Raw genomic sequence first — 13303 nt, forward strand, 5'->3', positions numbered from 1 at the left:
GATTTGACACTTCCTAACGTACACACAACTCATATAGCATTTAGTTTCTTGTTCAAATAGCAAGTAACTAAGATGATTGGTGATTAGTTAATTGAGTGTAGGAAAGGGAAAATCTGGTGAGTCTGGTTTGTGAAAAGATGTCCAAGACGGAGTCATTACTAAACTCTATCTGCAAAGCAAAGTGTCTTGGCTTTTCTCTTGCTGACTTGCTTGTTGTCAAATTGTTATTGGTAGCTGAGATTTGTCTTTAAACAATATCCTGAGCGTTCTTTTTCAGAAGGAGATAGTAATTGGAGTTACTCGGGAAATGAATGGCTAAAACCAAGTGCAACATATTGTGATATGACTTCACACCGATATTTTATTCAACTGAACTTTATGATCAATAGAAAAATGAAGATGGCACGTGGACCCATGTTACATCTTTAAGAAAGCAAGATGTGGCCTTGGTCACTGTAACTTCTGATTAGAAGCAAAATCAAATGCAAAATACTCTCAGAGTCAATCATAACCAAAAGGAGAAAGAACAGACAAAACTCTGGCGATTAGAATGGAAAGCAGGATGCAGGAAACTATAACAGAAGAATGAACCTCAGATATACCCAGGGCACAGTGAACAGGGTGCTTTAATTGTAATTTGAAATACAATTATACAAACTGTCCCAAATGAGGAACCACAGTTTTCAAAATTATGCATAACATGGGAAGTTTAGAAGATGATGATGCTGATACACATATGGCAGAAGGAATTGCATTAATTACAAGTAGTTTCAGTTTGGTTACGAATGTTTTGATCACCATCATTCAATTGAATGGTTAATAGTGGATTAGTTTTTTCAAAAACTGCTTCATTTTCTTTATTTACAGAACAAGATTAAGGAATTTGAGAGTTCTACCTCCTTCAGATTTGGGGATGACAATATGCTGAAACCACAAAGAACAGTGGTGATTCCCTGTAATGTAGCTCGAGTAAACTATTTATTAGCATAAAGATAACAAGGACAAATGTCTATAACCCATATACTAAGGTGGTGCTATAGCCATCAGGACATAGGAGTTTAAAGGGCAAAAAAAAGACGAGTTATCTTAAAACTACATTGGCAGTTTGTCCATTCATCTTATCAGAGGAATAAGGAATGATTGTATTCCAAAAACTTAGAAGAAATCTGTGATAAATGTGATAATGTAAAAAAAACACAAAGGAGGATACCCTCACAGCCCACGGAGTCTCTCACTAGAAAGAGACTTTAGCGAAGTTATTCAAATAGGCTTTAAGGTATAGGGAAAAAAAAACCCGTCTTAAATTTCACTGACACATCAACTAGATTTAGTTAGTCTACAACAATATATTGTAAAGAGAAGAAAGTAACAGTGGACAATGGTAAGGTAACGGAGAAACGGATAGGGACTAGACTTGTGACACCATTTAAATTCTTGGCTGTCAGTGGAGGAATATTTATGAATATTGCGGCAATGAAGACAATAACAGAAAAAAAATTAATTTTAGTAATGGAATGTGAGAAAAACAAAAATCACATCATAATGAACAAGATGTTTCATAAATATTTGGTGGATCTAAGGACTACAGTACCAGATTGCTTTCTGGGAGAAGTTCATTAAGGTTGACGTTTCAGAGAAAATTCAGCAAGCCTTATGACATCATATAAAGCCACCAAAAATACATCTTGATCCAGGGACATAGTGCATATATTACAAAAAGGAGAGCAGAAAGAGTGAATTGATCTGGACAAGGTTAATTGGTACTGATGATACACTTACAGAATCTGAACAAGTCGTCAGATCATGAATTCACATACACACATGGTTGAAAACATGAACCACCAGATTATAGCAGAAGAAGGGCTGACAGAACATGGGCAAAGTGACAGAGATGCAGAGCAAGACTCTTTTTCCCCAGAGGATGACAACTGACGTTTGCCACTAATGATGCTTATATGCCAGATGGGGATATGGAATGAATAAAGGAATGTCATCCTTATGGTGACAAGGGAGAAAATCACTGGTAAATATAATATTGGTTAAACGTGCTAGCTAATGGACATGAGATAAGAACTACGTACTGTCAAACTGAGGTAAAGATTGGAAGGCCTGAAATAGGAAGACAAGTTTTGACAGTGGACCTGGAAGTGAACAAATTTGACAGAATGTTATGAAAGAAATTCTGATCAATCCTGCGGTTGTAGTCTAGAAGAAGTTAAGACAGAAGGTGAGGTCATAGGGTTAGGGTTAGGGTTAGGGTTAGGGTGACAGCATAGCACAACAATAAAAAGGGATCTGAAACAAGATAGAGGATTCCATTTGTAGTGTTCCTATGATCAAGAAGTTTTAACAAATACAGATATACAAAATAATAAATTGAAAAAGGATGCCAAACAGAGAACTGGGGAGCACTAAATAATTTGGAGTATACGCTGAGGAATCAATCAAGGGACTGCTAGGTTTACCATGCAGATGAATATGTACAGAAAAAGCACTCCTTGATGGGCTGTAACACTGATGCCAAGTTAATGGCTCTGAGTTTCAAAGAGAAACTCTGTGATCAAGATGCTAGATTGGATTCCCTTACTGCAAGAAAAGTGATCTTTCAGCAACCCCAATTTTATATAAAAGATGTATTCTTGCAAAATGAAAAAATTCAAAAAGGAACTAATTTGAAACCATCTGAATGAGATGATATAAAAGAGAAGCTGTGGAATTAATTTGTGCTTGTAGGTTCAACGAGTGAAGGAATGGTATTTCCTAGTTTGGTTCATATTGCTGAAAATAGATTGCTAGAGCTGCTTTAAGCTGAATGCAATGCTTGAAAATAAAATTAAGAACCCACAAATGCATTTTTAATTCGTGAAAGGGAATTGATCTTCTAGATTACTTTCATAGATTATGATCTTCTAGGAAGCTTTCATGAACTTTCTATCCTTCCAGCAAATGGAGAAAAAAATGCAACTGCTACAAGTCTCAAGAGAGTTTTGTTATTAATAGTTAAATATTCATTAACCAAACAAAATTCTCAGAGGACACGATTAATGTTAATATTATATTACCTGTTTCAAAATTAAATGTGCTAGAATTAAAATAGTCAGATTGAGTGTATATTGCTAAAAGAACTTAGGAAAAGGCTTCAAGAAACGGTGGCAAGAAGTAGGATGTTAATATCTCAAAAGCTGTTGGATGCAGAAGTCAGCAGACAGTAAAGTTGGTATTCTGACAATAATAAGTCTTTTTCATCCAAAACTATCCTGCGAATCACTAAGCTAGATAAAGTCAGCTTAAAAAAAAATGATTAGGAACTGAAAACAGATCATTGCTTTCAAAATCATATGCCAAGTCTTGATTCTACAATAACAGTAAAAGATGAGTATTTTAAAATTAAGTTGCTGCCAGACTTGGAACCAATGTAGGATTTGTAAGCGAGGGATAATAGCCAACACAGACTCACTGAGAATTAGAAATTTAGCCAGCCAAGTGTGGATGAGCTCAAATTTACTCAGGGTAACAGACTGCAGAAGAATAAGGTATCACACAGTCCAAATGCAATCACAGAAGAAATCAGGAAGGTGGTAATATTTTACCTGTATACCCACTCAACTTGTAAGTGTGAGAAAAGCTAATGGCTAAAAACTAATATAGAAATATTCATTTTAGCAGAACAAGATAGGTCCAACGAAAGTAAAGCCAACTGCATGTGTAACCTAAATGTGGAACCATTAGTCATTTTACTTAAATGCAGAAAGGAACCAGATCCAACTTTAAAATGCAAGTTTAGCTGAATGTCCAAGACAGCAGCCTATAATGTGTACCAGGTGCAAAAATCCTCTGTTAACAAAATTCAAATTCCGGTTTAAAATTTCCACTCAGAACACCAGTAAACCATCAGTCTCAAAATGCCATTCAGATTTGGTTATGTGGAAAACATTGAACAACAAATACTTCTGTCTAAAATAGCACCCATTTCCAGGTCATTAAGCAAAACAGTGGCAGGTGGAAATCTGCACTAAAACTGTTCTGCTTGCCATCTGGAAGCCAGAATAGTGTTGCTCCAGTGGGATTTCTTTCTTTCTTTGTCAATAAAAAAGAAAAAAGAAAATAACAGCAGTGAATTGGTAAATTTCCTAGAGCTAGAGTGGAGACCCAGTGAGGACAGCAGCAGCAACTGAAACCAAACTGATGGAACCAAAATCCTTTATGCATTATTTGATTTTGCCTGTTTCTTGGGCTATTTCATTGAAGGTTCAAATTTCCAAACTAAAGGGTGAAAAAAAATCACTTCCATCACACTGTCTGTGGTGTTCAGCGCACACATTGGAACAGTATAATCACAGTAGGAACAACAGAAAACACTTACTCAGCTCTGCACACAGCCAGAGGACAGCACAAGGGAAAAAGAAGGCAAGACAGTCAGCACTATTTACCATATAGTAATTTTTTTAAAAAAACAGAGCATTTGGGGATTACCTGGGATACCACAGCTATTAGAGGATTATGGCTGTTTCTGCTGTGAAAATTTTAGTTTAAATGTGTCAAGTAACAGACTACTGGAGACTTGTATCTTTAGCAAAACAGCCCAGAGTTATCTATGTCTTAGAGCATTCATTGTATTTTCCACTTGATTCCAGTACAATTTGGGATTATCTTTTTACCAAAGCATTCCTCGGCTGGATCTAGTGCACAAACACAAGTCACTGTACAGACAGATACATGTAAGGAATAGTTACTAATAAGAGAACAACGCGTTGTCTAAGTAAATCAAGTACCAGCAACTCTACAGCTTTTCTAATTATACCAAAAGCAAGTGCATGGATTTCATCAGAATGTTGGCTACCCGTGTGTCGATCAAATCTTTACACAGCACAGCTTAAGGCACGAGCTTGACAAGAAAGCATTCCACTGTGATTTACAACTTACAATCAGTCAATAATACTCAAAATGCAAATTGGTAAAGGTTCTAACCTGGAGGAGATGGGTCCAAATGGCATCCTGAAACAAGAGACCCCTCGCTGTCTGCGTTTTCGGAATGCCTGCTCCACCAACTTTGCTTCCGAGGAGGGGTCAATTCTCCAAAATGACCCTTTTCCAGGTTCTTCCTGCGACCGTGGTACTTTGATAAAATAGCGATTTAAAGAAAGGTTGTGTCGAATTGAATTCTGTCTCAAAAAATAAGAAAATACTGAAAGCTCAACTGCAGTTAAAGCTGCAAGATGGGGCTGATTGAACAAAGCAGTGCAATTCAGGATCAATCCACCTGAACTTGATTATTTATCATGGAGCCAAAATAATTAAGATGTGAAATTTTAAGAACATTCATTTTTACGGATTAATACAAGCTTAAAATTGTATCACACAGCAGAGGGGGAAACCATTTATCCCATTGTGTCTGTGCTAGCTCATTGAATATGCCAACCAAATCAGTCACCTTGCTCTTTTCCCATAGCCCTGAAAATCTTTCTTTTTCAAGTCTATTCTAAATTCCCATCATTAAAATAGAAACCAACGTGCATAACAACAGCAATTTATAGTCCATTCTGGGGAACTGTCTACAACTTACTGTCCATTGTGGAATCAATGAGATTCACTCACACACCAAGCAGAAGCATATCAATGTATTGCTTTCCTTTCTGTTTTAGTGCTTCTAGTTTGCAGCTCAACATTAAGCACATCTTTTGAGTGATTGCTGCTCTCTGCTTCAAATCATAAATCCAGTTTTAGTGCCTGTAAACATACTTGTGGAAATACAGCCTTTAAATCTATCATTGTTTCTCCCACTGAATAAAGCGATTAATGATTTGACTTGTTTCCTTCCCCCATACCATTTTATTTCACTTCTGTTTTAAAAAAAATTGAAATTAAAGAGAACATTTTAGACAGGCTTTACTAAAGACAAGAGCAGCAGACCCATTTGACATATTCTGCATGTGCACTGCAATTTTGCAATTGGATCACAGGAACATTTCAATCCATATTCATAAACATAAAAATTTAAAACCTAGCAAGAGAAAATTGCATTTAATTTAAAGTCTCTGATTCTTCCATCTTTCCTACTCTGATTGAATGTGATTTGGACAAGCTGAGTGAATGGGCAAATGCATGGCAGCTGCAGCATAATGTGGATTAATGTGAGGTTATCCACTTTGGTAGCAAAACAGCAAGGCAGATTATTATCTGAATGGCTATAACTTAAGAGAGGAGAACATGCCATAAGACCTGGCTGTCCTTGGACACCAAGCTGAAGGTGAGCATGCAGCAGGCAAATAAGTAAGTGGTATGTTGGCCTTCATAGTGAGAGATTGAATACAGGAGCAGGAATGTCTTGCTGCAAATATACAAGGACCTGGCAAGACCACATCTGGAATACTGTGCTCAGTTTTGGTCTCCTTATCTGAGCAAATAAGTTCTTGCTATACTGGAAATGCAGTGATGGTTTAGCATACGGATTCCTCTGATGGCAGGAGTGACTTATAAGGAGACATTGAGAGTTAAGATTGTATTTACAGGAGGTTAGAAGAATTGGTGGGTGGGTGGGGCTGATCTCAAAGTTACATCAGGACTAAACAGAGTATATGCAGGAAGGATATTCCTGATAGCAGGGGAGTCAAGAATTAGGAATCACAGTCTAAGGATAGCAGGTAAATATTTTGGACTGAGAGACGAGGAGAAATTTCTTAACCCAGATTTGTGAGCCTGTTGAATTCACTACACAGAAAGCAGTGATGGCCAAAATGTTGTATGATTTCAAGGAGTTGAACATAGCACTTAAAGCTAAAGATATTAGCATATCAATCAACAGAAACAGGCTACTGAGTTGGATGATCAGCCATGATCATAATGAATAGTGGACAGGTTCTAAGGACAGAATGGTCTATTCCTGCTTCTATTTTCTATGTTTCTATGATTTCCAACAATTATTTTAAGCTTTAGTTAGAATTAATTTATCCACTCCTCTGCACGGTCCATACTCCCCCAGTAAAGAGCTCAAGCGCATGCTTGATATCAAACTAGATTTGTAAATTACGTTCATTGACGACAATTTTTAAGCTTTCATCATATCTTTAGATTGTAGGATTGTATCCAGAACCATAGAATGTGGTATGACCAAGTTAGGAGGGGGATGGGCTGGCACCTTTATTTTTAAATCCCACTCCTGAACTGGTCCAAAATTTTTAACTTAAACAGAATGTTATATTACCAGTGGTGTATAATATACATTAGAGCACATGGCTCACTATCAGAGGCAAATGAGCCACATTACTTTAGGACAGCACGGTGGCTCAGTGGTTAGCACTGCTGCCTCACAGCTCCAGGGACCTGGGTTCAATTCCACCCTCCAGCAACTGTCTGTGTTGAGTTTGCACATTTTCCCTGTGACGAGTTTGCACATTTTCCCTGTGTCTACATGGGTTTCCTCCGGCAGCTCTAGTTTCCTCTCAGTCCAAAGATGTGGATTGGCCATGCTAAATTGCCCAGTGTTCAGGGATGTGTAGATTCGGTGGGTTAATAGGGGGATGGGTCCGGGTGGCATGCTCCGAGTGTCAGTGTGGACTTGTTAAGCCGAAGGGCCTGTTTCCACACTGTAGAGATTCTATGATGACACTTAAACTTAGTCCTTTGTTTATTAAATTATTATAAAACAATCAAGCAATCATGCAAAAACCATTAATAAGTTTAAAATCCCAAACAGGTCCCACTATCCTTCTTGAAAAACAGCAGACACATCCTCCTCCCAGCCTGTTTAAATAAAAGAAGTCTGAACAGGACTACCATAAAAATGTTGGTCAAGTAATTTCAGGGAAAAATATTCATATTGTAGCTAAAACCACTTTCCACTTCTTCCTGAGTCAGTAATGGCTGGATGTTCTCTTTTTCTGTAGCCAGTGGTATTGACTTTCTCTTTGCCAATGAAATCTTCTAGTGGGTTTCTACTGACATAGAAGTTAGGGATCTCAGACAGAAAAGAGACAATTTTCCCACTACTAGTTCTCTTTTGATTGTGTTCGAAACTAATTTTCACACCCATAAATTGGGTCAGCTGACCTCTGAAAAACTTGGTCTCTCCATTCAAATGGCTCGTTCTTTGCAAATGCAGAATTGTTGCCACTGTAGCCAATGTTCTTCACTTTGAAAAGTATTCTTCCCAAAAAGTTCAGACAGAAAAATCCAGAACAAAGAAGCAGACTTCAATTAATGGGATATGTAATCTGCCATGTCAATTGAAATTGAACCAAGTCTTAAGAAAAGAACAACTAATTCAACAAGTTTTAAATAGCGCCCATTAATGCAAGTCGATACTTAACCAAACTGCAATTAAATTTTATAAAGTTATAGGAAGCATTTGATGAGCATAAGACAATCCGAAAGCACAGTTAATCTAATAAATTTATCATTCACGGTGTAACTAGGTAAATTATCAAATAATTACTTCTACAATGTCACTTTGAGAATTCACCCACCTGCCATCCTTTGTCAGCTGTCCTATAGTAAGGATAATGCTTTGTGATATGTGCGTAGATGCCACTTAGTGTTAGCTGCTTGTCCTGAGCAGAAGATATGGCCTGTACAATCAGCTGTGCGTAGGAGTAGGGAGGCTTTGAATCATCCTTGTCAAAAACAGAGAAAAAATTAACAAAAAGTCCGATACACATAGAAAAGGTAAACATATTTGAAAAACAGTTCTGTTCAGATTCTGAACCTTACTGTTTTTCATTAAATTTAATTAGTTTTATTGGCATTAGATAATTCCAGGTTTAACATAACAGGCAGAATTCAGGTATGAATTGTAAAGTATCAGCCTCAAATGATACATTCCTGCAAAGATTCTGAAGCATGTAGTGAAAGGGCAAGTTTTCTATCCTCTATATTGTGGTAAAATTAGGGATTGGCGTACTACACAGATGCTTAGAATTCAATTTTCATACTTGATTCCACATAAAACAGACCACATGGACCAAGATGCTACATTTTGATCTTCAGCCTGTGCAAAGATACCTTATGACAAACGAAATGGTGCTGTATGCCGAAGGTGGGATGAGTAGCAGGAGATGAAATGGAAGGAATTCGGCACTCTGGACTATGATCAACATCCAGCACTTTTGCTAGAAGCAATGTTAGTTGATTTTAGACAATAGCAATCTCCCAATACTTAAAAGAATTCGAACAAGAAAAGAGCTGCTGAGACCAGCATGAGTCACAAACTTCAGCAGCAAAGGAGGAAGAAAAGGGACAAAGTTTGGGGAGGGGGGATGTCACTACAGAACTGAGAGCTTCACTTGCATTGGGAACCACAGAGAATGTATTTGTCTAGACCTGGAAGACATGGGTACAGTCCTGAAATGAATACTTTGCAATCTTCACAATGGAAAGAACAACATAGTAACGGATATCAGTGGAAGACCGTGAAATATTAGAAGAAATTAACACGGAGAGAGATGAAGAAAGAGCAGCTTTAGCAGCTAATGGACAAGCCAATACACCTGCAAGCTCACTGACCCCATCTTTACTTCCCACTGGCTTGGGAAAGCATTCAAAGACCCCTCCTACCCCAGTTATACTCTCTTCCACCCTCTTCTGAAAGGCATAAAAGTCTGAATACACATACGAGCAGGTTCAAGAACAGCTGCTTCCCTGCTGTTTTCAGACTTTTGAACATACCTATCAAATATTAATTTTGACCTTTCTCTCTGTATCTACTCTGTAGATGTAATACTGTATTCTGCACTCTGTTCTGTTTCCCTGATGAACTGCCTGTATAGCATATAAAACAACACTTTCCACCGGTACCTTGATACATGTGACAACAATAAATCAAACTCAAATGGGACTCAACCCAGAAGCAGTGCACTTGGGGAGACATAAGGCAAGGGATTACACTCTGAATGGTAGGAGAGTGGAAAGTACTGAAGATCAGAGGGACCTTGGTGTGCACATAAACAGATCCTCGTCAGTAGCTGGCCAGGTAGGTAGGATGGTTAGTGATAATGGGAACTGCAGAGAGCTCTCTGATGAAGGGTCTAGGCCCGAAACGTCAGCTTTTATGCTCCTGAGATGCTGCTGGGCCTGCTGTGTTCATCCAGCCTCACATTTTATTATCTTAGTTAGGATGGTTAAGGCAGTTATGGTTATAGGATACTTTCTTCTATTGGTTGAGGAATTGAATAGAAGAACTAAGAGGGTATGCTGGAACTGTATAAAATGCTGTTTCGGTCAAAACTGTGTGCAATTCTGGTCACTATGTTATAAGAAGAATGTGACTGCATTAGACAGGTTGCAGAGGAGATTTACCAGTATGTTCCTTGGGTTGGAGGATCTGAGCTGTAAGGAAATAATAGATAAGCTAGTGTTATCTTGCTTGAACAGTGGATGTTGCTAAAACCTGACTTAGGAGCTCAATAAAGATTATGAGAGGCAAAGAAAGGGTGGATTGCAAGTTACTTTTTCCATTAGTAGAGGGATCAATAACGAGGTGCATAGATTTAAGGTAAGAGAAAGAAAGCAAAGATGTGAGTTGAGAATTTTGTTTCACTCAGGAGGATGATGGAAGTCTAGAACTCACGGTCTGAATGAGTATCTGAGTCAGAAATTCTTGTAACATTTATGCTGTATTTAGTTATTCACCTGTTTTATCATAGCTTCCAGGGCTATGAGCCAGAATGGGATTAGTGTAGTCAGAACTTTGTTAGCAGCCATAGACACGATGGGCTGCATGACATCTTGCAGTGCTATAAATGTCTGAGTTTATAAGTTTAACACATTTCCAAACCTTGGGGCTGTCACCACCAGATGTTTCTGCCTGTTGCTCGGATGCTGCTTTTTCTGCGAACGCTGCCGCTAGCTGGAGATCTCTGGTGATGTTGCGCCCGAACCGGTAACCAGAAGAGCCAGCACCACGTGGACTCACAGGGCAGGAGTTAGGGACACTGTTTAAGGAGAAAAACATTTTCGATGAAAAACTTCCATATGTACAAAATCTTCTGAAAAACAATTTTTTTTATATTAACCTTTGAGTTTGACTAATCTATTTAACAGCAGTCTATAGTTTTAGGTAGAATGTAAGTACATGGCTTTTATTTGGTTAGTTCTTAAATCATCTAACTTCACAAAAGAGCTGCGCTGAACAATTCGGCTTTTAATTTATTTTTCCAAACAATCCTCTTCCCTTCCTCATTTTTCCCATATTCTCTCCCCTTCAAAAACTCCTCTTTTTGTGCTGTCCACACACTGTACAGCATCCTATTGCATGCACATACTCAAAACTATTGGATCACAGCCAGTGGCCTGGTGACATGGATTGCATTTCCTGCATCCCTACTTTCTATCCCTCAATAAAACAGTAAAGCCCACGCCCCAAAAATGTGTACTTGTTCTCATCATACTCAAACGTTGCAAGATTAATTTCTATCATTTACAAAATGATTCCACCTATGAGCATTTTGTAGTTTTCCAAGAGGATTTTTACTCCCAGAGACACTTCAGTCTTCACATAATTTTTTTAAATACAAACTCAATACAAGCAATGGGGTAAATGAGGGAGTGGCTCACTCCATACCAACTTTTCTTGTCCGAGCTAACTTTCCTTTTGACATGGTTACACACCCCAACCCAAACTCTGATCACATGGTGCAACTCCTCAGGCATGACTGCAATATTATTTGCCACTGTCTCTATTGGCTCTTTTGAACAATAAGTTATCCAATTCTAGTGATCTGTCAAATATGATTAGTCCGAGAGCAGCATTAAGGGTATATGCATGCTGAGAAGTGAATACGCAAAACTCAAAGACTTTGAGTGCAGGTGAAAAATAGATGAAAATGCAGTAAAATTTGGGTACTAACGTGACACGTAGTGACAACTCTGCTAACAGAAAAATTAGCACTGTAACTTAAATGGGAGAGCATAGTCAGACTTAATGTGGTGCTTTTGATACAAAAGTTTCACAGCACGTCAAGTCACAATGCTGGGATTTTCCATGTAAATTACTTAAAACAAACAGCATTGCCAGTGTCGGTTTGTAATCAGTTCACAAGCAATAAAACAGAGTATTTCTCATGTATTGTACAGATGCAACAGATTTCTCCATTTTGAAAAGCTAGATGTGGTTGATCGAAATCTCAAACCATGCAAGCTAAACCTTATGGTGTTTACCAGGGCTAAGGAAGAACTAATTTATATCGTATCTTTGATGTCAGAACATCAAAGTGCTACAAAGATTTTGTTACAATGTTGATTACAATTTTAAAAAAGAGAAAACATAGTAACTGTATTGAAACCGTAGGCTCAAGAAAAATATTACTTGTTGAGCCAAAACCAACACAAAGTTACACCTACTGAATATGGTCAACCAGACAAACGTTCTTAGAAAAACGCAGCTCCTGCTAGTCATTAATTTCTTAACTATATTTTCATATACAACTACTTATGTTAATATGGCACCTTTAGTCTTAAAGCACTTTAACAAGAGCTTCATTAAAGAAACCAGAAGACACAGCAACACAAGAAGTTCGGTCAGATGGTCCAAAATCCAGACAAAGGGATAGACTTCAAGGACTGTCAAAAACAAAGTGAGGTAAAGAAGAGGAGGTATAGGAGGGAAGTCCAGAAATTATCACCTAGACATCCAAAATGTATTCTGCATTTATGCTTGCACGTTCCATTAAACAGTAGAACAGGGCTCAAACCACTAACAAAACATTGCATTTCTGGGAAGTCATAAGAGTTTCCAGCATATGAAACCTGTTCCTCCTTTTCTTGCCACAATGCAGCCCTGCAATCCCCTCCAACCAAAATAAAAGAAAAGACAAAACAGGGACAGGAAATCTATTTGAGGAATGTTCAGGAAAACACCCATCAAGAACTATCACAAGATGGCGCTGTCAACATATCTGTTGGACACGTACTGAAGAATAACTGAAACCTACTCAGCAAACCAGAGCAATATCAACTCTGCCAGCAATTTGCACGCCACCATCAACAGTCTCTTCAAATAATTCCAAATTGGATTTACTGGAAAAAAGACTGGCAATACTGGTTTGATTTAAAAACAGATTTCAAGGAAGCACATGGTCAGTGTTCCTAATGTCAACATCTAGTGAGGCTGCTTAAGGCTATTCTTAAAATTTTTCCTCCTCTCACCTTATACCTATGCAACCTATTATTTGACATTTGTACCAGAGGAAAAAGATTCGGTCCATCCACACCCCTCAAATTATATATACTTTTATCAGGTCGCCCCTCTGCCTCTAACACTCTAGTGAAAACAATCCAAGTTTGTCCAACCTCTCCTTATAGCTAATACACT

The 13303-nt window shown here is 38.0% G+C and overlaps 1 protein-coding gene across 1 annotated transcript in view; it reads right to left on the reverse strand.

The window, feature by feature from the left end:
- Nucleotides 1–13303, reverse strand: part of foxk1 (forkhead box K1) — a 102404-nt gene that overhangs the window by 21919 nt on the left and 67182 nt on the right. Inside the window, exons 3-5 of the mRNA XM_048551897.2 lie at nucleotides 10769–10925; nucleotides 8463–8609; nucleotides 4969–5162 (exon numbers count right to left, since the gene is read on the reverse strand). Coding sequence (XP_048407854.1) covers nucleotides 4969–5162; nucleotides 8463–8609; nucleotides 10769–10925 — 498 coding nt within the window. The remainder of the gene's footprint in view (nucleotides 1–4968; nucleotides 5163–8462; nucleotides 8610–10768; nucleotides 10926–13303) is intronic.

The sequence above is a fragment of the Stegostoma tigrinum genome, chromosome 23 (assembly GCF_030684315.1).
Source record: "Stegostoma tigrinum isolate sSteTig4 chromosome 23, sSteTig4.hap1, whole genome shotgun sequence".
NCBI lineage: Eukaryota > Metazoa > Chordata > Chondrichthyes > Orectolobiformes > Stegostomatidae > Stegostoma > Stegostoma tigrinum.